Source organism: Besnoitia besnoiti, chromosome V, assembly GCF_002563875.1.
Source record: "Besnoitia besnoiti strain Bb-Ger1 chromosome V, whole genome shotgun sequence".
NCBI classification, from domain to species: domain Eukaryota; phylum Apicomplexa; class Conoidasida; order Eucoccidiorida; family Sarcocystidae; genus Besnoitia; species Besnoitia besnoiti.
In genome coordinates this window covers 776,780-800,407 of record NC_042360.1, presented here as the reverse complement: position 1 = coordinate 800,407, position 23,628 = coordinate 776,780, and the positions used below count along the sequence as shown (strand labels likewise).

The window sequence follows — 23,628 nt, the reverse complement described above, 5'->3', positions numbered from 1 at the left end:
ATAACGTTGCCAATTCCAGTGCTTGTTCGTGTACCCTTACCTCATTCCAGAAGACGCAGTACCCCCTACGCTTCACAGAAGAGGCAGGGCAAAACTGTGTCTTCGTCCGTGGGGACCGCCTCAGTAGAATACCATGCGAATGCGCGACAAGGGTAGACCTGCGCCCCGTTTCCTCCGTCTCAGCTAGCCCCGCGCATGCACACGTGAGATCTCAGTTATGCTCTTCGTCTGCAGTAGTTTTCTCTTGTACTGGTGTCCAGAGACACGCTGGATACCAAATGTGCGGGTGTAGGCGTAGAAATGACTAACAACAAGCTAACCAACGCGGAATCGAAGTACAGGAGCAGCACAAGGAGCATCCCAAAAGTGTGAGACACCATAACGTAAAACGATCCTGCTATCTCTTGTGTTGCTCGGGAATTTCGAACAGAATTGGCCCTGCCTGTTGGGGCACACCTTTAGTATGCACCTAAAACACGTCAACAGATACAACTTTATCTTAATGGGTAGCCCTCCGCCTCGACCGTCCCCAGAATGTAGGAAACAGTATGCTGCGCACACATAGATCAATTCATACAAGTTCTCTTCTACACGCGTGGCGTTAGTACTGCTAGCTGACACGCATGCACTAGGGTGACACATTCATTCTATGCATTCGTGCGTGCGCGCTCGCTTGCCCTTTCCTTCATGCTATTACGCGGTCTCGCAGATGGCCGCGCCCATTCACTGCATATACTCTCGTGAGAGAACGTTATTCGCTTTCTTGAGTGCTATTCTTGTCTAATCCACAAGCTGCTGTGTGAGGTTCTGTACAAAAGCTGATGACTTCCACATGTAGGAGCGCACAATCACGCTTAGCTACACATATGCTCCGCCGCGTACCCGATACACCGTATATATGCTTCACGCCACCTATTGAAAAGGCGGTTACGAGGTCTCGACAGTCAGACTTCTCGACATCATCGTCGCTGGCATCTTTTCGACCAGACCGTACAGTCCCACGGCCACGTACCGGTAGAAGGAACGCAAACGTTTCTTTTTGTTCTTGAGTCTATACAGGTGGTATACCATAAAGAATCTAGAACCAAAACCTGGCAAATTACGGCTTCCACTCTTCACCACGAAACCCCTGGGATGGCGATCGCACACACTCTTGCACACACACGTCCTACGAACAGTAACACTCGCATACAACTCTGACACCTACGTAACGCGGCACCTGCGTTAATACGCTCAAGTACGGGAATGTTTGCCTCTTGAGCCGGTGAAGTGCTGAACCGTATGAAGGCACTGTTCTGTTCTGGCAACCCCCCAAAAAAAAACTACTGAAAAACACAGCATGGAAAAACTCGACTTTAGACATACTGCCCGAAAAGACGCCACAATGACGCTCATTGACAAATCACAGAAATAGGGACAGTTGTGCTGCTGGACAGAAGAGTGATGTGCGTCGCGGTTTGCCGGCATGTGCACAGTGATTGTCGTCACGTGCACAGCGCATCAAACAAAAAGCAGGTAAAGATAACCACGTCACGCAAAATACGGCAACAAGATAAGCAGCAGCCTGATCACAACTATGGAGCCATCGACACCATGATTGCTTGCTTGCTGTCAACAAGCAACTTACACATTTTTGAACCACAGCGTTTAACAGAATACATCTTGGTGTATGAATATTAACGCGCCACATGCTCGCTCCATGTAAAAAGAATGTTTGAGTTCAAGCAACGCCGCCCACTGATACCTCTATCATTTCCCTCTCTGCTGGGGAAGGCAAAAACTTTAACTTCACAGCCAAGTGCTGTTTGCGTTCCATTGCCTTTCGTGTGGCGGCCTAGACACTGCACAAGCCCACTCCCCCAAGACACCAAAGTGCGCACCACAGCACGGAAATTTGTGGCGTCGAAATCGCCGCTTCCTGCGTACGCGAGAACAATGCGACTCTCAAAGGAGGGTCCTGGCGATGCATCTTCTTCACAAACTGGCTGCTGCAGCTGAATACAGGCGAGACAGGATCTCGAACACCCACACATTACGTAATCCAGTCGCAAGCTGAGAGCCTCAACAAATGTCACAACTTCTATGAGTGTGTCGCCCCCAACACAGCGTTCCCTAAAAGTGGAAACACAATCGGCCGAACGGGAGAAGGACTTGGTGCTAACGTAGCGTCGGACACTTAAATCAAGAAGCACGTGGTAATGGATACACACAAGGCATACAAAAAAGGACCCTACCGCATCACCGATGAGCTCGCACACCGAAGACAACCGGCAAATGGAGAGAAATACGCCAAAGCCGGGGGCAACAATGAAGGCAAGACAGAAACGCTTGCTTGTGTAGAAACCCCAGAATGACACAAGAATCCATACAACCAGGCCCTGTGAAGAAATAGGACAGATACCGGTACTGACGCTATGGAACGTCCAAAGACCGGTGGCGTCCAGGAGAATCCTTAGTCCCCTATCCCCCCCTCGGGGAAACGACGTATCGCCAGTGAGGTTCCTCGTCAGTGCCACCAGCAACGATGACACTCCTCGGAAGATAAAGGCGATAGACACGCACATACAGAATCGGATTATCACCGCTGATGCCAAGCGTGGTGTGAGGAAAAAGAACCGGAGAAGCGAGAAGAAGAGAAAGACAAGGTATAGCACATTGCACACCAGCACACTTTGTGGAAAGAGCCCGTCATTACTGAAAATAACAGGTGAGGCACTGGACGCCGATCTACCATCAGTGCAAATATGATATCCAATTTGGCCCACGGCTCTCTTACGAGAAGACGATTGTTGCTCCGCTGCTGAAACATGATCCCCAGTGGCAGCGCTTTCTCCGACAGGATTCACCTGCGAAAAAGGCCAAACCTCGGTACAATTGTGACTGATGTGAGAAAGCATTATGTTTCCCGCGAGAGAAAGAAGGACGAATTGGACGAGAAAGGAAAAGAGGAATATACAAGCAGCGAGCACAATGTGGGATGAAAACACGCTGGGCATTGAATGGTGAACATAGAAATCCCCCTCCACTTGCTCTGCCCATGGGCTACACCACCCCATCACACATGGTTCCACCGATGCCTGGTTATCGCCCCCGCGGTCACGACCGCCGCTGCTTCCTTTGTCATTTACACCTCCTTTCAACACGCAGGCACTAGGCGTTTGTTCCGACAGAAGTAAAGAAGAGCATGCACAACTCCCACTGCTCGACTTGTTCTCCGCGAACCCCGATTTCGTAAGTTTCGCAGGCGACCACAAACGCGAACCTGTACAACCAAGACTAGCAATTCCTATACCCTCCTCCGTCTGCTCACGTCTTCCATTGTTCCTTGCTTGCTCTGAGTCTCTAGAACTTGCGTTTCTGTCGCCGCGGAAACTCAGAGGCAAATTGTCCACCGGAGCTGATCCAGGTCTGAGGAACGCGGGTGACACATCTAACTCGTTCACAACGTCAAACGCAACATCAATGTAGTAGCACCTCGCCCCTTCCTCTGCACTGGCCCCACAGCCGGAGTCGCGGCGCGACTGAGCCAGTGAATTCCCGCAGTAAGGCGCTAACATGGTGATTACTGGGAACGAGGACTCACACGCACTAAACACGGTGGGACATGGGGAACGTCGAATCGTAGCTCCTCGTGGTTATACCATATAGGACCAGTGGACATATATATATATATATATATATATATGCATGTGCGCGTATGGAGCGCGCAGAACCGGCACTTGGTCCGCCGCGAAGAATGCCGTACACCCCGGAGGACAGCCGATAGCTTCAAAACGGCAGGAAAGATATCTTTTTCAGACTCACGATCTTCGAAGCATACCGCACCTGCCCCTGCTCCGAATCATACACGTAGACCCCGATCCCCGAGTAAGTGAAGACACAAGCATGCCCACCTAGGTGTTCAAGCACCTCGATATATATTCGCGTACGGATGAGCCTATGCTTATTACTGCTAAACTTGTGAAAAGCCGGAGGATTCACATAGGAGTTTACTGCCCAGCACTCAAGGGAGCAATTCATCTATCATCCAGTGCTGGGGCGTCGTGGCGAGAAAGTTCCCCTCCTCGCTCTCAATTTACATGGGAGTGAGGGGCGGACTAACCCGTGATTCACGTTTAGCGTTCTCTGGTACGTACACCTATAGACCGCCAGTCCGGACGAGCCAACCGCAGGATATGAAAATCTCAGCACAGTCTTGTCTGCTGGCAAGCGCAGCCCCGAGTAGGGTCCCACGGCATAACCCATGATGACAAGCAAACCTATAAAATTTTAACACATTTTTTATGTTGTTTAATATAAGCAAGAGCACATGATAGGCCGCCCTTGGCTGCGTCGCACAGCGAAAAGCAGCCCTCGTGATGAGTGAACTTCCCTACGGGTTCCACAATCCATTTCGCTGGCAATTAGAGATGTAGTGGAACAGATTGGTAGCCAGCCGTATGACGACGCAAAGGCAGGCAAGAGAACGCAACAGCTGACGCACAAACGGAGAGGCACCGTGTCGTCAGAGAAGTGCGCTCAGAACCCCAACGCCAGCTACTCTTTCCGAGACGAGCGAGCGGGTCCCCGATCTTCCCGTTCTGAGTAGAGCGATCCTGCTCAGATAACGAATAATGAAACGATGCCCACTACCTTCCAGCGTGCAGTGGCAAACTCCCTACGTTGGCTTCGTATGTATATGTCTGCTGACGTCATCGTTAACTACCCGGCTGGAAGTACCTGCACGTATCCAACCGAGATTGGTCACTCCATTATGCTTCGGAGAGACGCTCAATCGCTCAGGTAGAAACTCACTGCGCGTCGCGTTTACGACTGGCGGACACAGAGCCGGCGGGTCGCCCCACGACCACCGTAGTCATAGGCACGGAGGGGACGAACCCGCCTGTCTGGAGTAAACTACAACTTAACGAACCTTTCCACCTTGCCTTTTCTGTGGCCTCCCCACCTTCGGCTTCGAAGAACAAGCGAGTGCAACCACCTGGCGAAGAAAACAAATGAGGAGTCTTTTTCAGAAGTGACACTAGAGCGAGCACGCTTCAAAGTACCAGGGAACGTGTGCCATGCTTGTGTATAAAAGTTGCCCACCAGTTTTATCACATCTCCACAGGGCATGCTTCTCCGATGTGCGCAAAATCTTACTACATGGTTGTGTCCATTTTGCTGCGAGATCGTTGATCGCGCCCTGTTGGCGTGGAGCGGGTAGTGGGGATCGCTGGGGTTGCACGAAACGCGTAATGCGTTTCCACGTCGTGTGGGAAAATGCTCAGTGGGACTAAAAAACTTTTTCTCAACAGCTTCTTCATCCAGCTCCTCTAGTAGATCGAAAGCGCGATATCGATGAGGAGTAGCAACATTTGCGATGTTTGGTTAGCTGGATTGTATATTTTTAGACCGGCGCGGAGGTGAGTACAGCAGCTGAGATAATCAAACGTGTCGACGGAAAATGCCAAATACGGAAGACCGGTTGCCGAATTCGCCTCTGATACCCCCCTTCGCTATCACTGTTTATGTCACAAATCATTCTCGTGTTTGACCTCTGCCCCGCCGAGGTTGCCAGACGGCGCCGTTGCCCAGCACATGGAGACACCTCGAGTTGAGGGGCTCACGAGGAGACAGGGCAGACGCGATGACGGCGCGGCCAACTGGTCGCGTCTTGCGCCGCCTTTTGCACATCGCCTGTTCTCTGCTGTCCTTTGGTTCGACGATTCCGATACAGACACATGCCGTTTAACTCCTTTTTTTTCGTTTTCCTACCGGGAGGGGTGAGTCTCCCTCGCGTTAGCAGAGAGAAGCGCGCGACGACAGCAGGAGACCAGAGCCCAGAAACGCCCGAGCAATCTCGCCTTTTCGACTCTGTCCGCTGGTTCGCCAACGAGACCGCACAAACGCGCCCCATGTTTTCTGTTTCTCAACCTCGTCCTTTCGTCATTGTTCTCTATCTGGAAACTTCTGGACTGGGCTCAAAGAGAGACTCTCCCTGCGCGCGGTGATTCGCGTACCCTACTCTTTGCGGGCAGCACTTGACCGCGCCTAACACGCAAAAGCGGCGTGAGAAGTCGTGGGGACTCAACAAATACACGCATATATCCGCATGCGCGGGCATGAACAGTGGTGTACAAAAAGTGAGCGTATACTCATGATGTAGAGTGCGTATCACAATGCCTACGTCAGCAGTGTAAGCTCTCCGGACCGACCAGAGAGCTGATGTCCCTGGTAAATCTGCCTTTCTGGTGTGTGGAGGGAAAATCTGGGTTTCCCTCGCTTGCGCCGGAGCCTCGTGCCCCCTCGAGGGCTCAGCTGTATCTGCTTTGAACCGTGTTTTCTTTCTCCTTGCGCCGTGGTTTGGCACGTCTCTTCTCGATCGACGCACCCTCTGCGCTTCCTTCCCCGGCAAAATGGCGCTTCGCTCGTGCTCTCGTCACTCGTCTCCTCCTGCCTCACCTTCTCCCCCACCGTCTCCTCCTCCGCCTCCGCCCTGCCTCGCGTGCCCTTCCACAGAGGCATTGCCTCTGGTTCTGCCCCTTACAGACCAAACATCATGCCCGTCTCGTTTGAAATTTCGGCAGCAGCTCCTGACGCGCTTAGGACTTCCGTCCACGGTTGCGTACCTCCCTCTAACGGAACTGCCTCCCCGCGCTCTTCGATGCCTGTGCGCACAGCTCATTGACAGTTTCCGTATTTGCTACATGAGCGACCAAGATCTCTACTTTGCAGACGCGGTCGCACTGGAGCTGCACAAAGAGGCAAGGCGACGGAGGCGAGAGCGAAGGGATGGAAAGAAGGGGGCGTCAACGCAGGCGAAAGATGTCTCCGAGATATGCGCAGAGCACGATGGCGTGACTGAACACACAGGGACAGACAGTGAGGACAGCCGAATGCCCCCGGAGGTGCGAGGAGCTGCTGGGGTCCTCCCCATTGTGATGGCACCCGATGTGCTCGAAGAATGGGGGTTACTTAGTGGATGTGAATCTCCATCGAACCTCCGGCGTGCCCTCTTTGAAATTCAGAACCGCCTCCGCTACCTCTCCCTCAGGGAAGGTGAGACAAACGCCGCAATCCCGCCGATGGCGGAATATGCCGCTGTGTCACTGGGGCCCTCTGCTTCTTCGAGCTCGGCTAGCCCTGCCTCGTCTCCGCCGGACCGAGCGGTCACACTCCGTCAGTACATCAGCCATATGCAGCATCTGATTGATCGCTTCTGCGCCCCAGCCAACGCGCCGGTGGGAGCAGATGCAGAGGTCGACGTTTCCTTCACAAAGAAGTATCATGAGGAAGCCAAGAAACTGGGAGTGCATATACATCCATCCATCCAAATTGTGAAGATTCCGGGAGCAGGGCGAGGGCTTATGGCTTCGGAGTCGATTCCAGCTGGCACACCTGTTGTCGATGTCCCGGAGAAAGCCATGCTGAACGTGTATGCAGGTTTAAAGGATCCGGTTTTCTCTCATATTGTAAAATTTCTTCTTTCCCTTCGTCCGTCGCAGACGCCTGACGAAACGAATGCTTTGGAGTACCAGAAAACGGTATCTGCGACGTGCGATAGGGAAACCACCGGAGATGAAACAGGATATGACGGTCCCGAGAGTGGACAATGCACTGCGTTCTCCGTCCCGCTTTCCCCTTCAGCCTCGCAGAGAGAAGCTTCTCTGTGCTCCTCTGCGTCTGTCCCACTTGTTGACACGGATACAGTGACCCTGCTGTATTTTCTTTTCGAAGTCGAACGAGGAGAGAAATCGACATTTCGCTTTTTTTTTCCAAGACATGCTCCCGCCGCCCCGCGACGAGACTCAGCAGCCCCTCCTTGTTGGCCCTCCAGAACTCCCGGAATTTCTGGGAGATACCCCTTTGATGCGGACCATAGACGAGAGCCAGCTGAAGGCGTTTTCTCTGTTTCGCCGTCTTCTCCCTGTACTGAGAGACACTTTTGGGTCCTACGAAAAATTTGTGGCTCTGTGCTTCTGCGAGAAGGCGAGAGACTCACATATGGAAGGCAATGCAGGCGACGACACCGACGAAGAGAAACTAAGGGCCCACTGGGCGGAGATCTCTGCGTTTCTGCAGTCTTTGGATCTACAGAAATTCATATGGGCGCAGAGCCTCATGGGGTCGAGGGCGTTCTCCGTCAAGGTGCCTCCTCCAGTTGTCCTACCTGGCTGGCAGGTGGAGGAACGTAGCGAAGAGACGAACGCAGAAAACCACGAAGAAGTGCAGAGACCCGCGGGAGGGGAGGACGTGCACGAAAGCAATAGCGACGAACACTTCGCAGCGAATGAGGGGACTAAAGAATATTCCTGGCACGGCGGGCTCACTGCGGCCAAGGAGAAGCGCGCGACTGTCAGTGGAAACGAGAGTGGCTCAGAGAGTTCGAAGACCGAAGGCGCCGCGCTCGTAGGCGGGGCAGAAAATGGAGACAACGCGGCGGCGCCAGAAGGGTCAATGAAAAGAGCAAAAGTCTGCGGTGACTTGGAAATGCTACACCCACAGACATCGTCTGGAGGTCGCACCGGGCGAGCCCGGTCAGGCGGACCTGGCGCGGTGGAAGGTCGAGAACAGTCCAGAGGAGCAGTGGAAGAAGACGCTGCGAGTGACTCAGACTCGGTTCCTTTCCTCCCTGAACTCCGCGAACGCCGAAATGACCCACCGGTTTATAGAGCTCGTTTCTGCAGCTCGTCGTCGGGAGGCATGCCGCGGTGCTCTCCGGGTTCTGCTGGAGGAGACGCACAAGAAGGAGACCCTGCTCCTGTGATTTGTGTTCCCGACCACCCCACAACATTCCTTCTCTTTGCAGACATGATGAATCACCACGTTCACTCCCAGTGTGCTTTTCCTTTCTTCGATAGCGCCACGCGAAGCGCCCGCATGGTCGTCCAGGCACACGTTCCTCCAGGTGCACAGCTTTTCATGTTCTACGGGCCGATGCAATCGTGGGAACTTTTTGCTCATTACGGATTTTCCACGTCTTCCTTCTTCGCTCTCGAAAACAACCACGCGCACACGAAGGACAACAGTGCTGACCAAGACGCTGCCGTCACCCGGGAGAGGCCCCCTGCTGCGGGAACTGGAACTTCACGCTCGAGAGGAACGGTACAGAGCAGATGCTCCCGTCTATCCTCCAGCGGGGCGCCCAGCTGAATCATTCGCCTAAACATGAGGCGCAGTTACGGCCCTGCATCGTCTTGTAAATTCGCGCACTCACGCAAAGAGCACACGCATGTCTTTCTAAAATGTGCGCGTAGAAATTTGTTTCAAGATTATGTAGAGAAATGTGTGACCACGTGCCTAGGCTTCCATCGTACTGCAGGCACTTGTTGGCAGCCCCGTGCTCTCTGTGCTGATGAAAAACCAAGCTTGTTTCTTCTTGACCCGTTCCATACCAGACTGCGTGGCGCGTGATTCCTGTTTGCTGGACCAGAGAACGATGACATGGGCTAGCTCTAACGCCAGATTTAGACTTTTGGACACGCTGTGCCAAGGTGTTGCCAGTTGGTTGTGTGGTTTTGCTGCGTGTAGGAAACCCGTACGACACGTTAACAATGTCGTTTGAGCCACCGGACGACGACCCCGACGAAGTCACGCGTAGGCTTCTCCTTCGCCTGTTCGAGGTACCGTATGAGGCTCTGCTGCGCACGGGAGCGCCTCATTTTTCATCCCGTCTCCTAGACTGCCTGCACATCTCGCTTTACCCAAACGTTGACGAGTTGGTGACTTCCATGCACACGAGGCGCCGCGGGCTTGAACGAGAAGAGCGGGAAGAAAGAGAAGAGCAGAGAGACGAAGAACGGCAAGGAACAGAGGGAGCGAATCGTCAAAAGGGAGAGGGAAGCGGGGGGACGGGCTGTGATGGCGAGAAAGTGAGCAATCCAGGTCACCAACTGTGTTCAGCACAACCAAAAGAGAAATTGTGTCACCATCTCTGGCGGTTGGAGATTCTTATGAGAAGGGAAGCAGAGTTACTACGTAGGGACACAGAAGGATTCGAAGAACAACAGGCCGGGGATTCTAGTCTTCCTACGCGAAACCGTGAAGATCTGAACGCAGAACGACCACCGAAGGGACCCCACGAGACAACAAGCGAGACCAGTTGCTCTGCTGAACATGTAGTCGCCCGCCGCATGAGGGGACGGAACACTATGGCGTATGCGAGAGAAGAAGAGGCAGATTGGGATCAGGAGACTGACGACGGAGAAGATGATCTTGTCAACAAAGCTTGCTGCGTGCCAGTAGCTCAAACAGCGTATGAGCTCCTAGAGGCTCGAAGAGAAGGTAACAGTGGAGGGGAGCGATGCTTTCGTGGTGTCTCTTGCTTTGCAGGCGCAGCCTTCCCTGAATATACTTGGTATTTCCTTTCGGATAACGCCCTGAAAGTTAATCACAGGCTTGCGGTATAGCCATGCGATCCTGGCACAGGCATGTGTATACGATGTGCTCGCCTATCCATCCGTGGACGAGTCCACATCTGTATGCAGTTCGCCTTTTTCTTGGACTCTCGTTTGCTGCGGTATTTCGTCAGCAGCCACCTGCGCGAGGATGCATGCATACTGGTTGCTCCCCACCTGTCATTCGTGGCGTTGTCAATACTCTCTCTACCTTGCCTTCCAGGACTACGCCAGCTTTCCGCGTGGCACCTCGACGAGACGGAACGGCCCCACTGGTACGACTCATGGGGCAGTCGTGCCGAAGTGTTCCTTGAGAATCAGGTGACCCTCTTTTCTCGTATTCACAATCTGTTCTCTGATTGAACAATACATGCATTGTCTGATTCACCATTCTGTGAGGGGAGGCGACAAATCTGCAGGCATATTGAGGCCGCGCTTTCACCGCTCGCACACGTGACCGTTGTCTGTGAGACAAAGTAAAAAACGCTCACTGCCCCATACTTGTGAATCACTCGTGACACACTTAACTGACGTCGGCAGCCTCTTGTCGTTCGAAAACGTAACGCTAAGTACAGTGGCAAAGGATTACCGGACTGGGCTCTGCGAGGAGGCGCCGGGTAGATCACGAGCGATGCCTACGCGAACCTTCGGTAGTCTGCCGTTCTACCACGTAGATTTTCTTCGAAGGATACAATGACGAACGGTTTTCTACACATTACTGGGGAACCTGGGCCATCGCGGCCAGTACTGGGGTTCTACCCGCCTTCAAAAAACACGAGCCGTGGGCTGGTCTTGTCCTAGCATAACACAGATGGGTTGTTTGCTTGCTGCTTGCTCGCGGATGCTAGCTATCGCTGCGTACGGAGAAGGATGCCGACTCGGAGTCCCGTCAGCGGCCTGGCAGGTGGCATGCACTGCCAGTCGGTGCGTGCAAACGTCCGTCTTGCAGTTGCCAAAGCCGCCTTCAGCTCACTTCTAAGCTGTCCCAAGGAATTCGGCAAGACGCCGGTCCACTGCCGTAGAGGAATTGCGAATGGCATGAGGCATGTTGCCGGGAAACTTGCATGAATTGTCATGGCACGCGGAGAACATGACAACGGCAAAGGATGTACCCGGTTGATCAAGCAGAGTCACAAATAATGAACGTTTTTCTGTATATGTGTAAGAGTCTGCGCTCGCAGCTTTGAAGTCGCGGCGAACGGTGGCGGGGCGGTATCGGGGAGAGGTGCCAACCCGCATTTTCGATGGAGATGTGAATGTGACGTTTGGGTGGGTTGTAGTAACAAAATCGGCGAGACCCGCTTGTCACAGCAGGGGAGTGCCAAGCCTGAAGTGGGCAAGTCTGCTGCTGTCTGATGGCGACGGATGCAGCAGTGAATCTTTCCGAGGAAATGGGTGCCCCCACCAGTCCCAGGAAGCGATACTTAATGTGTTGCGCCGCTTGCCCGCATATCTACTGCAGCACTGACTATTCCTGTTTTATTTTTCTTTTTAATCAACTCCGGTCGGTAATCCTGTCCGCAGGCATGTCGATCACTACTCGTGGTTGTTGAAGAAACTAGAACCACAATTAGGGACCGCATTGCTGCCATCATCGCGGTAAAACGATTTAGAGGAACCTGTTGAGGTCCCGCCACGTGACGACTGCACCCCTGCCTTTCTGTGGCGCTAGATCGTTATGCACATCCTTCACCTTCACTGAGACCCCAATTTGCCTTCCCTCATGACCTGGATCTCCCGCCATTATACAGATATGCGCAAACGGTAACTACGATATGGCAGCACCATGACGACCAAATCTCAAGGATCACAACCAGACGTTGACACAAACGCCCCGCGGACAGTTTCACGTGAGACTATAATATGCGGTGAGGAACTTGGCTGAGGCTTTTCACCGATGCACTGAATGCGTAGAGTTACGAAAACGCCAGCGGGACACGAACGATGCACTACTGGGAAAAGTAGAGATAACGTAAAGGGCAGTAGTCGGCATGGAAGTCACTTGATTCCAACGGTAGGAGTGTCGTGCATGATGCGCATCCTCCAGAAAAAGACCTGAGGGTTCAGGAATGGTTTTACATACCTGGTCGCAGAGTAATCCCACCAGTGGCAGCGGATGCGCGCTGTTTGCAGTGTCGCCGGGGTGCCGGCCGACTCGTTCACCCCACGGTCTGGTCGGCTCTCCTTTGCACCATCCTCGTAGGCGGCAGGAGCCAGGGTTTTAGGGAGAGACAACAGAAGCAATATGCGCGCATTGCGGGATTGCAGTAAACAGTAGCAGATGAACATGTGGAAGTTCACTGTAGGCGGGCTGCGTACATCCGGTGCAGAACGACTCGCACAGGGGGACATGAGTCGGGCGCATTGCTAGATGACACATTCAGGAAGCTATGGGCTTTACACACGCCAGACACCGACATGGCGTCGCTGAAAACCGTCGCAGTGAACGTGTTTGGCTCCTTGGTGTTGCAATCTGCAGCCTACCAGTAGAGGGCGCTTTGGCTTGTCGCCAAAAAGGTTCATGAGGGTGTTTCCGGTTTATGGTAATTGTGGTCCTGCCGGTCTGTAACATCTCACGCGGACCGGAGTCTTCCTCGACAGACGGAGTTTCCGTTACCGTTTGCCACGCCGCGTGTTGTTCAACGTACCAATCGCGCGTTGTTTCTCGGGTCCGTGGCTCCGACCTCCGAGCAGAATTCCTCAGCGCGGTGGGATGGCGACCGTGAATGCCGAGTGGGGAGAATTGTGGGTAGCGATTACGGGGTAATAGCAAGTGTGGGAGCGACGCCCGAGGTGAAGACATCGTAAGAAGCCACGGAACGTAAACGGGATCAAGCGCATACGAAAGGGTGATTACGTCGACTATTCTGACGCAGATGGGGGCAGGGCCGGAGACCACATGGGGGCCGTTCGGCAACTGCGTCCACTGCGTAGTAACCGGATATGTCGTCTGGTGTTATTATGCGTTGCAGCCGATGTAGCCGAGCATCGGTGGGCGCTTCTCTAAGAGTGCTGGAACGTATCAAGCACATTCCGTCCTCGTGCCCTGTCCTTTCTTCCTCGTCTCAAAAGCTTTCATGTACTGCCAGAGACAGGGAACACATCCTAACGGGTGCACACGGGCACTCAACAGAGATTGAAGAAATTCAGATATCAAGGAACGTGGGAGAGAAGCGGTGCAAGTATGCCTACCGACGGTGCGCCCCTCAAAATAAACTGCTCTTCAACGATTCGCCACTTCTCCCAGCGAAGCCTCTCACGCGCACCTCTGCCCTCAACCGCAGCGTTGCAAAGTCTGATTCGCTATATTCTCACCAGGGACTGATACTCGCGCGTGAAGAGTCGGTGCAAAGTTCGCTGTTTCACTAGACCACAGGCCCTTAGGTGCTGCTGTTGGTCTCTTGCGTCCGTAGCTCTAAGCAGCCGCCGAAAGTCTCTTAGCAGTCCGACAGTTCGCTTTCATCTCAGCAGCCGTGAACCCATCGATTGATGGCGCGGCGTGGGCTGAGAAGAGTGCTGGGGACAGATGGTGGGACCTGTTGACATGAAAGACTGAGCTGAAGTTTGTTCCAGGGAACTCACCTGGTCTGCGCCGAAACCCTGCAGAGGACAGCGCGATGCCCGGTGGTACGGATTCGGTACGGCATGCGCTGTCGGTTGCACGTCACCAGGAAGTGCACTCGGGAGTACTGCCTATAGACATCTATACTCCTGCAAAGTCCAGCTTCAAGCTAGAGGCTTAATCCAGCGCCTATTATAATTTTCCAGCTATATCGACCAGCTAACAAGTTCATACCGGAGTGACAGTGCCTTGTTGCCGCTCAAGGTGCATACAACATACGGGGGATGCTTCCTTCTCTGTCACAAGAACCCTGTTGCCGCTGGGTACGGTCGCTGCTGGCGCATGCAAATGCTACAGCACATATGCTACGGCAGCTGAAAGTGTGCGAGTGGCGACACATGAAGCAATTATATGCACTCGGGGAGTAACGATGCTAGTAAAAACGCCAATTCCTCTGATGCACGCTTCACAAGTCGCCGCTCTTGCTAAGGCCACGCGTCATTTCCGATTCTGGGAGGCAGAGAGAGACAAGCGTGTGGGGGCGAAACGCTCAGTGGGACCTGTTGCCAGTTCTATTTACACGCCGCTGAAGTGCCACGAACAATGAACATATGTTACACAGGAAATATGGCCGTATCATATCGCATGGGCCCGGCGGCATCCGTCCTAACTTCTCGAGCTTTACGCTCGTCAAGCGTGATGAGCATGCCGTGCTGCACGGGCAACGTATCACCCCCAAGGTGATTTCCCCCCTCTCCCCGCCCGCCGTCTAGAGTGGTGCGGAGGCCCGGCAACGCGTGCCCCCAACTCTCCCTCTGTATGCTACCAGTCTATCATGCATCCATTACGCACGGCAAGGAACATTATGTAGACGGTCCTCTCTTTTCTTTTCTCAGCTCTTAATGTACATTCCGCTGGTCTCAGATGCATGAGGACTGCGGTTTGAGGCAGACGCTGTACAGAGGCAGCCTCACCGGCCCGGGTGCATGGAGTGAGCGTATCCCGCAACGCTAATGTGGAGACCTGTAAGACCAGACATGTTACAGGCGAAGCCATCAAGGTATGCCATTGGTTGGCTGAAATTTGAGCTTTCTGTCATTAGAGGCCGCTGCCATGCCAATAGGCACGATAGCCCACAGCTCTGGTTCAAATGTACTCAGGAACAGCGGAGCCGCTGACGGGAGCTGTTGTAGGCCGCAACAAGGGCAGGCTCTGGGATGGAAGAACGACCAGACTCAGTCTGCAGAAACAGAGGCAGGTGGTCTGTGTCATCCAATACCCATGATTTAGGCCGCTTCCTTATTTCACACCTACTCCGTGGCAGATGACCCTGCTGCTTCCCTGTGCGCGTCAGACAAGAACAAACGAATCGCCAGACAGTTTATTCGTGTATTGCTATTCGTTGCCTAATCAGTGCCGGCTCCTAGATGCCCGTATCGCTACTCATCGGGCGCCTGGGAGGGTCCTTTAGAACCGTTGGCAGGTTGCTTGCATTCGCCACTGTTTTTGCTTGGCTTGTTCCTACGATAGTTGCACGCTATCACCCTGTATAGTTGCCATCTCACGTCCCGGTTCTGTAAAGGCCTGCATTTGCCGTCGCTGGCCGGTTACAGGTTCAGGCCTTTTTCGGTGTTTCCCCATCGCGGATGTCCTCCCCGCGAGTCTCCTCGCATTTACCGTCCCTTTGGCCCCTTGCCTTCACCTGCTCACCTCCGGCTGGGCCTGCGGCAGCGCAACCGCAGGCCGACGATACGACACGACTACCACTGCCACATATTGCTCTCTGAGGCTTCCCTGTTTAGGCTTAATCATGGGGGTGTTACCTTGTCAAGATTATGAACGGCCAGAGTCACACCTCATGATGGTGGCCTGGGTGTGTGCTGGAGAGAATACTCTCTGAATACGATACGATAGCATCTGACTACATGGGAAAAGGATTTCTGTGGAGATGTGAAAGCGAGTGACGGCGGACCACACGGGCAAACGGTTGCACCGCAAAACCAGACTGCGTCATTCAGGAATTGCTTGAGCTCCAATTCATTCTGACGACACCTCCCTGCTTCTGCATCGCTTTTTAGAATGTGGACGCATACGCAGCACGTTGCTGTGACACTGCGTGGTCGCAGCACCCGCCGAAACGCCATGCACAGATGCGAGGGGCGCCCCCGGCAGCCACAAGCATGGCACATCTATGAACGCCTACCGCGGCACCTCGGTGTTTCCGACTTCCGCCTTCTCTTCGACGGGCGAACGTCCGTCGCACGGGCCCAAGCCCGTTTCGAAACCAGAGCCTTCCGCGTGCAAGGTGGCGGTAGCACGTTTCAGGTGCACCCGCCTGTGATGGACAGGCTGCGGGTTTGCTTGTTACAATGTGGAGCAGTGTCGAACTGTTTCACTGACCCCCCGGACGAACGCGCTGTCAGTCCGGGCCTACATAAAGCAAGTATTACGCATTTGGGTAATTGCCTTCTTGGCGGCAGCCGCCAGAGTTTCCGACAAAACTCTGCGCGCTGCCGTAATGCGAAACTGTCCACCGGGGATCGACTTTATGGATGAAGACCAGGGGGGCATGCCGCCCCCCTTCACAGACCTTAGCGAGCAACCCTCTGCTTTGGCGCGTGCATTCGAGACTTGTAACAACCTTGAACAGGGCGGCTGCATTTTGTATCGACCAAGCGCACCATGCCTGCGCACAGTCGAGAGACGCTGCGCATCCCATAACCATCATGGTGAATGGCGTCCTAGTGTGAGGTGTTGCAAGTAAGTGACCGCGGCTTAGGCGTACACGTGACGCGCGGGTGGACTTCAGAATAGCCTCGCAGAGTCCTCAGTCACTCACAGCTTTTAGCGGAAACACTCCGCCAAACAACTGTGAGGCAGTGCGGTTCCTCCTGAAAGCTCTCTTTGCCTTATATGTTCCATTTTCGTCCGTAGTTCGTTGACGGCATGCGCGTAAGTGGTCACGTGACACGGGTTCTGCCACGACGATTCACCGCTCCTTGTGACATGCTTCTGACTAGCTACGCGGCGGGCCATGCCTTCTGACCGGAGGCCAACACGAACACGCGGGCAATCTGTGTGCGGACTGAGGTGCAAGATGGCGAGAAAGAAGGCGGCCGTGGGGTCATTGTTTCCTGTCTTTGATTCACGCCACAAACGGTCTGAGACATCGGCCGCGTTCTCCCATTTTAGCTGCATGCCACACCCAGAGCAGCGGGAGGCGCACGAAGGAGCGTGGACTGGGTGCAGCGGCCGTCCGGCCGAACTATGTTCTCCTAATCAGTTGGATCTGCGTGCACACCGGCAGGAAGTTAACTCTACTACTTGGTTCCGCGTACACTCTCTGGACACCGTTGCCTATTCCGAGATGGACACATTACGGCACGTGATTAGTGAGGAAAAGTCTGATGTCTTCCGTCCGTCCGTCCCAAGTGGCACGCGCGCATGATCTGCGGTCCCTACGACTGAGTCAAACTTCGTCTTCGCACCTCGCATGGTAGGTAATTCTTTTGAGAGCGAGCAGCCCAGTACCCAGAAAGGACCTTGTGGACCGGGGATGCCCAAGAGGCGGCCACCTCTGGAGTAGGACGTTTGAATGCGGCTCCTCGGTCCGGTAGGAAGTTGGCAGCATTGAGGGCGAGTCACTCCCAGCTCTGGGGAAGTTAAAATGGCGTTGGAGGCGAGGTTCGATATATATCCGCATGCGCCTACGGCTCTTTATCCGCATGACTCTGCCCCCGGTACCACTACTTCATTCCTTATAAGCATAGCTCTTATAAGCATAGCGACTATAAGGAATGAAGTAGTGGTTCCGGGGGCCTACAACCGAACAATTTGCGCTAAGCACTGTCTTCCTCAAAAATATCCTTCAACTCCTTGTTTCCTCGCCATGGTGGAACACAGCCCCCATGCATACAGCTCATACCGTGGAAACTGAAGGCAGACAACCGCGGACACCGGCAGGAGAAAGGAAGGTGGGAGGAAGCGGATCGTAGAACAAGAGGTTGATCTAGCGTCCGCTGTGGCAGCACATGCAGTCGTGCATGCCGTCCGCGCATGCAGTCCACGAACCACGCGTGCACACGGGTGAGACAACGACAAGACAAATTTCGGAAGGACAGCAGATACTTTGTGACCTAAGAAACCCGCCCTTTAGCAACTCGATTTGATCTGCTTAGTGTCGTTTCTATCTTTTTCGGTGCACGCTACAGAAGAAGACGAAGTGTTCAAACGGAACCACCAACAGCATGCGGTTTAGAGAAGAGAGGCTCAAGACACACAACTGCGTTCCGTATGACTGGAACTGCCTGAAGGGGAAATGCCTGTTTTTCCGAATTACGCGGCGACAGAATGCGCTTCCAGCAATCCGTGCTTGGAATCAGTGATGTACCGGTCTACTGTGCGTTCGCTCCCTGCCATCGAGCGGATCTCTCACGAGGAGACTTTTTTTTGTCGAGTGGCGACGGTTTGCCCGGCCCTCCGCGACAGAATGCTGTTGTTCCCCTAGCGGTTGCATCCGACCTCATTTAGATGCGCTCTTCACATGTCGACCGCTCCGGCTGCAGTTTTTCGTCGCTTCTCCGCTCTAGTCTCTCTGCATCTACTCTACGTCTCATGCCACACCGCTTTTCCTTCTTCCTGGCTGCAACTCATGGCGGTGGCTCATCCGTGTTCAACGCCCGCCTGTCACCTTGCTTTCCGTGTCTCTGCAGCACAGGGCTCCTCATCGCCGATCTTCGCGTGCGCGGCTCTGGCGTTCCTCGCAGGGCAGCGGTGTCCCTCCTGTTTTACCTTGCGGACCCTCTCAGGTGAAAAGCCCTGGAGAACCGCGCGGACGTGCAAACAACTGCCGCTGCGCACGTTTGTTGACTGCTCTCCTGCCTTCGCCGTCTCTCGTCTTGTTTTGCCATGGCATGGCGCCGGGGCTCTCTCCGCGCGAAGGCCTGAGCATACGGGACGCCGCCTCAGTGTGGCTCATCGTTTCGCGCTTCCCGCCGTGTCCACTCTCTCTTCCGCTGTCTACTCTCCGTTGTCGCGCCCGACTTCCTTTTCTGTCCGTCCGTCTCCGCGTCGTCTCCTCGGCGTCTCCGCAACGCCTGCGCGCCGCATCTGGTCTTCGCAGCGAGCCACGAGCCAAATACGCGCGGGGACGGCACCCGCGTGGCAGGCTTCGTTTCTCCCGGCGACGCGCGATGGCGGGACAAAGACTGTGTTCGATGAACGCAAAGATGCGGCGCTGGCGGCGGTGAGCCACGCCTCTCACTCTCGTGCTTCTTCCCAACACGTGCCTGGCGAACTATATACATATATATATATGCAAAGATATATATACGTACGAGCATGCGTACCGGCAGCTGTTCACTTTTGTCGGCCCTGGTTTCCCTTTTCTTACCAGCTTCTCACCTGTCTCCCTTCATCACTGCGTGGCGCTGTTTTCCGTTTCGTTTCTGGTTCGCTCTGTGACGCGCACTCTTTCCGGCTGCGATTTTGTGTCCGCCGTCCTTCTGCCTTTTTCCCCCCACGTCGCTGTGAACGTGTAGATCAAGACGGATCATATGTGTGTGAGCAGAGAGAGTGACCACGAACGTGAGAGCAGTAAAGGTGGTAACTCTGATGTGTAGATCACAGTTCGCTTCGCGGCTCGCTGCGGTTCGATGTGCCTTGCGCAGATTGCTCCGCGCGAGCCTTCCCCCGAGAGTCGCTATACTACACAAGAGGATACCCGCATGGTTCCTCTCTCGCTTCCTCCAGCCTCGTTCAGGCCTCCGCGGCCTCGATTGGCTTCGTCGCGCACTGGTGAGAATTGGCTCACGTGCCGTTTGTCGCGGCACTGTCGATTGGAGCACATCCCCAGAGCTGCGCTGCGCGCGGCTATCGGCTGGCGCGCGCGGGGGTTCACACAGTCCGCGGAACCTAGCCAGGTACACGCACTTCGGAGTCTCTGCCCATGTTCAAGATGCATGCGTGCGGCAGCGCACGATTGTCGATCCGCTGGTTTGCAAGGTCACAAAGGGTGTGACGTCGGGTTGACTCGCGTGTGTTGGTATGCATGCGCGGCACCGACATGGCCATTCGCTGCGTTGTTTATTCGGGGAACTCCAACTCTATCACGCTGCTGCATGCCGTTACACAACATGCGTACACAAGAGGTGGTGGGGACCTTATGCACTGGTGCGGAATCGTTTTCTTTTCCTCAAGACGAATACGTGAGGGTCCGCGCGGCGTCGCATGCGGGTTAGAAAGTGAGGTGCTGGGTGCAGCGACTCGTCCCCGAGATGCCGCGGCATCAAGTGCTGTGCCTCGCTGCTGGCTGCGGCGCGTTGCATCTCTGCAGGCGAGCGAGACGAAGATCGGCGTGGCGATGATAACGCCGGAAACGGAGAGGAAGGCCGCGCGGGCGCAGCGGATAGACTGGGGCGCCCAACGGGGCACCGGCGAGACAAGTCGAGGAAGGGGAGCGTCGACGAGGAGATTCGGCCTTTGCTGGACACTATCAACCGTTTGAAAAACTTTTACACAGCCAGCAGCTGCGCGGGGCGCGTCCTCCTGGTTGGCACCCCGGCGCGAAGCCACGCGTCGCCTGAACAGCCGACGCCGCTGTCTCTGTCGGCTGCAAGTTCGGCGCGCTTGCCCTCGTGTTCGCCTTCAGGGTCTGCGTCGCTCTCGCAGGCTGCCTCTCCTGCGGCGCCTCGCGCGCCTGCCTCTTCCTCAGCCACTGACGCAGCGCAGCAGGAGCCTCCCGGGGCGTCGCAGAAGACGGGAGACGAGCCTGCGGAAGGGCAGCTCGGCGAAGACGGAAGAAGAAAAAAGCACTCTTTCGTCTTTCTTCTGAACCATCACCAGACCGTAGACGCCCGCCGCCTCCTCCACGCCATCGTGGCGTGCCCGATTCCGTGCGACGAAATCTGGTGCGGCGGCTTCCGACCCGTGTTCGCAAAGTTCGCACATGAGACGCCCGGATGTCGTCAGCCAAAGACACCCATACCCCCTTGCATGCACCTTTATTGGCATGACGCTCTGAAGCACCAACCCCTGAAACCGCCAGGTTGAGAACTCTCTGAGGATTTAAGTGAAGCTGAATACGCCGTGTGCGCATGCGTAATTTGAGTGCCTCACTTTGACGCAGAGTCGTGCAGCCACCCGTAGCACCGACCGGGATTGTCTTGGCGTGGAATTTTCCATCCTTTGTTTCTGTGCTTGTCCCGGCGTTCATTCTCCACCTCCATAGATTCACACGGAGTGGTTTTGCGTCGAGCCTGGTAACTGTTGTACAGAAAGTTAGCATCGTGTGCACGCCTTGAGCTGAGGCAAACCTTCGTTGCGCAGACTCAGCGGCTCGCCTGTTCGTGTGTGCGGCGACGATTGCTGACGTGAGATGTCCGAATGCCTGCGCGCTGTTCGCTTTCAGGCTGAAAGTGGAGTCCCCAATTCTCCACATTTGCTGCCGATCTCTGGCGGATGCACTGAACCTCATGCGCGTCGCTCGGGCGTATACACACCGTGCGGTTCTGCTGCACGCTTCGTCGCTCTCGCCGGTTTCCCCGGAATCTGCTGAGACTCGTTCTGGCGCCTCGGCTGCCGAGTGCGCCCCGACGAATGCCGCTTTCTCAAGTGCTGCGTCTCCGTGTCATGGAGAGCAGAGCGAAGAACAGGAGGCGCTGCGACTCCCTGACGCGAGACGCGAGAGCGGCTTCGAGGAACGCGACGGCAGTGCAGAGCCGCGCACGGCCGCAGGCGACACGCGTAAGAGAGAGACACACGAAGCAGACGCATCACGGCGCCGGGGGCGCGCGACGAAGGACGAGGAGAGAGGACGCGACAACGGCAGATACATCGTCGAGCTGAGTAATGGCGGCCGCGTCGCTATGCCCGTTCTCCTTGATTCCGCGACATGGATTGCGCCTCTGCCCTCGCCTTTCAAAGAGCGAGCAATGGCGCGGCATTCAGCTGTCGACTGCGGAGGAAACGCGGGGGACGCATGCGTGTGCATCTCGAGCCCAGAGGCCGAAGTGCGTGGCGGACGTGGCGCCGACCAGAGTGTGACGCAGTCGCAGGCTCGTGAGAATTTGGACAGCGTAGACACGAGGGCTGCCGAGGATGAGCATGTAGCAACGGGACAGGCCCGCTCGGGTGAATCGCCGGCGGTTGGAGCGCCCAGCAGGGGTAGGCCGCAGTCCGCGGCGAGCAGCCACGCCGCAGCCCAAGCAGGTAGCGGAACTCGAGCGAGCCTCGAAGGGGCAGATCGCGAACGAAGCCGAGGTGACCGCGGAGACGAGACAGGGAAGGAAGCGCAGGAAGACACTGTGTGGGAGCGGTGGGAGGCGCTTGCGGCAAGGTGCAACAAAGCGCTCGAGGAGAGCAGATCGCGCTTCTTCCAGCTAGAGAAGGAGCTGAATGAAATGGCTGAGAGAAACTCAGGCTAATGCGGAAGCGAGCCAAGAGCCTGAAGGGAATACGTAGAACGAAATAGTGGGAAGCCAGCAGCGGCCCGTCGCTCGGAAAAGGAAACCAGTAGAACAAACACCTCTCAGGCACTCTTCCTCGCACTTCTGTACATTCATATATATATATATATGTCTACAGATATGCCCTTGTAAGAGGATGTATAGCGTGGCCTTGCAGTGTGCAGTCTGATAGCGTATGCGTGCACCGGAACGTTTTTTTTTTTTCAAATAATAACGCGCATGTGAACTCCGTTTGTCCGTTTTTTGCTCACCTCTCGGGAACGCTCGCGTGTTCGTGCGCCCTGACGAATACCCTATATATATATATATATATATATATATTTATACATCGTGCATGATGATATGCCGTAAGCCAGCACAGGCCGAGCTTCACAGCGAACTACGGCGACGCAGACACGTAGACGGATGCTTCCTTGTGCGCGGGTCGCAGGCCCCGCCTCGTCCACGTATAATCTGAACGGGGATTCCGCCAGCTATCTGCTGCTGCACACGCTTCGACTTTTCCCTGCATGTATTATCTTGTTTATATATATATGTATATATTCATATCCGTATAAAGCCACGCTTCGTTGGATGGCCAGAATGAAGCTTCAGCTCGCGACCATATTGCGAGGCAGACATAGACAGGCATTGAGAAAGGGGCCTCCAGACAGCTCTTGTGCGGCATGTTTGCTGCAAACACGGCGGTGAGGAGCAGGCTAAAGGTGTTCACTACAATACGCGCGGACGCAGACAAGGAGGACCATGAAGGCGTCTCCACCAAGTACCAAACATTTTGTCTTTTTCCGGGTTGAGCGGCTTCATGTGTGTCACTTCAGAACGGCACTGCTGCTGCTTACACAGAGCCCCCACACGCGCTCATGCGTCGGTCTGCTCATGAGCGGCTACTGCACGTTGGCGAATATACATATACATATACATACATATACATATATATATATATATATAAGGGTAGATGCACGTGGCGGGTATCGCTCGCTAGAGCCCCTTGCTGCCGGCGAGCGCTCAGTGCTCTCCGCATTTAGCCGTATCCAGGCAGACATGTAGTCTTGCGCACATGTTTTCATGTATTTCGCGCGGTTTCGATACACATGTAAGCGGGGCTCAGCGACCTACGGCGCCGTCTAATCACTACGACTACGGCGCCCGGCAGTGTGCCGATTAGTGAGCAGCTGTCCTCTCTACGTTTTATACCCATAATCCTCGAGAACGAAAGCAGCAATGC

The 23,628-nt window shown here is 54.8% G+C and overlaps 3 protein-coding genes across 3 annotated transcripts; all 3 read left to right on the top strand.

Annotated features, from left to right (window-relative positions):
- Positions 1–6,395: 6,395 nt before the first annotated feature.
- BESB_059360 (uncharacterized protein) lies at positions 6,396–9,132 on the top strand (the record flags this gene model as incomplete). Its single annotated transcript, XM_029364350.1, has 2 exons — positions 6,396–7,422; positions 7,760–9,132. The coding sequence occupies 2 exons, from the start codon at positions 6,396–6,398 to the stop codon at positions 9,130–9,132; spliced, it is 2,400 nt and encodes a 799-aa protein (XP_029219058.1).
- Positions 9,133–9,533: 401 nt separating this feature from the next.
- BESB_059350 (uncharacterized protein) lies at positions 9,534–10,388 on the top strand (the record flags this gene model as incomplete). Its single annotated transcript, XM_029364349.1, has 2 exons — positions 9,534–10,263; positions 10,312–10,388. 2 exons carry the CDS (start codon positions 9,534–9,536, stop codon positions 10,386–10,388), a joined length of 807 nt encoding a protein of 268 aa, XP_029219057.1.
- Positions 10,389–18,481: 8,093 nt separating this feature from the next.
- Positions 18,482–22,361, top strand: BESB_059340 (uncharacterized protein; the record flags this gene model as incomplete). Its single annotated transcript, XM_029364348.1, has 4 exons — positions 18,482–19,183; positions 19,608–19,734; positions 20,273–20,846; positions 21,347–22,361. 4 exons carry the CDS (start codon positions 18,482–18,484, stop codon positions 22,359–22,361), a joined length of 2,418 nt encoding a protein of 805 aa, XP_029219056.1.
- Positions 22,362–23,628: the final 1,267 nt, after the last annotated feature.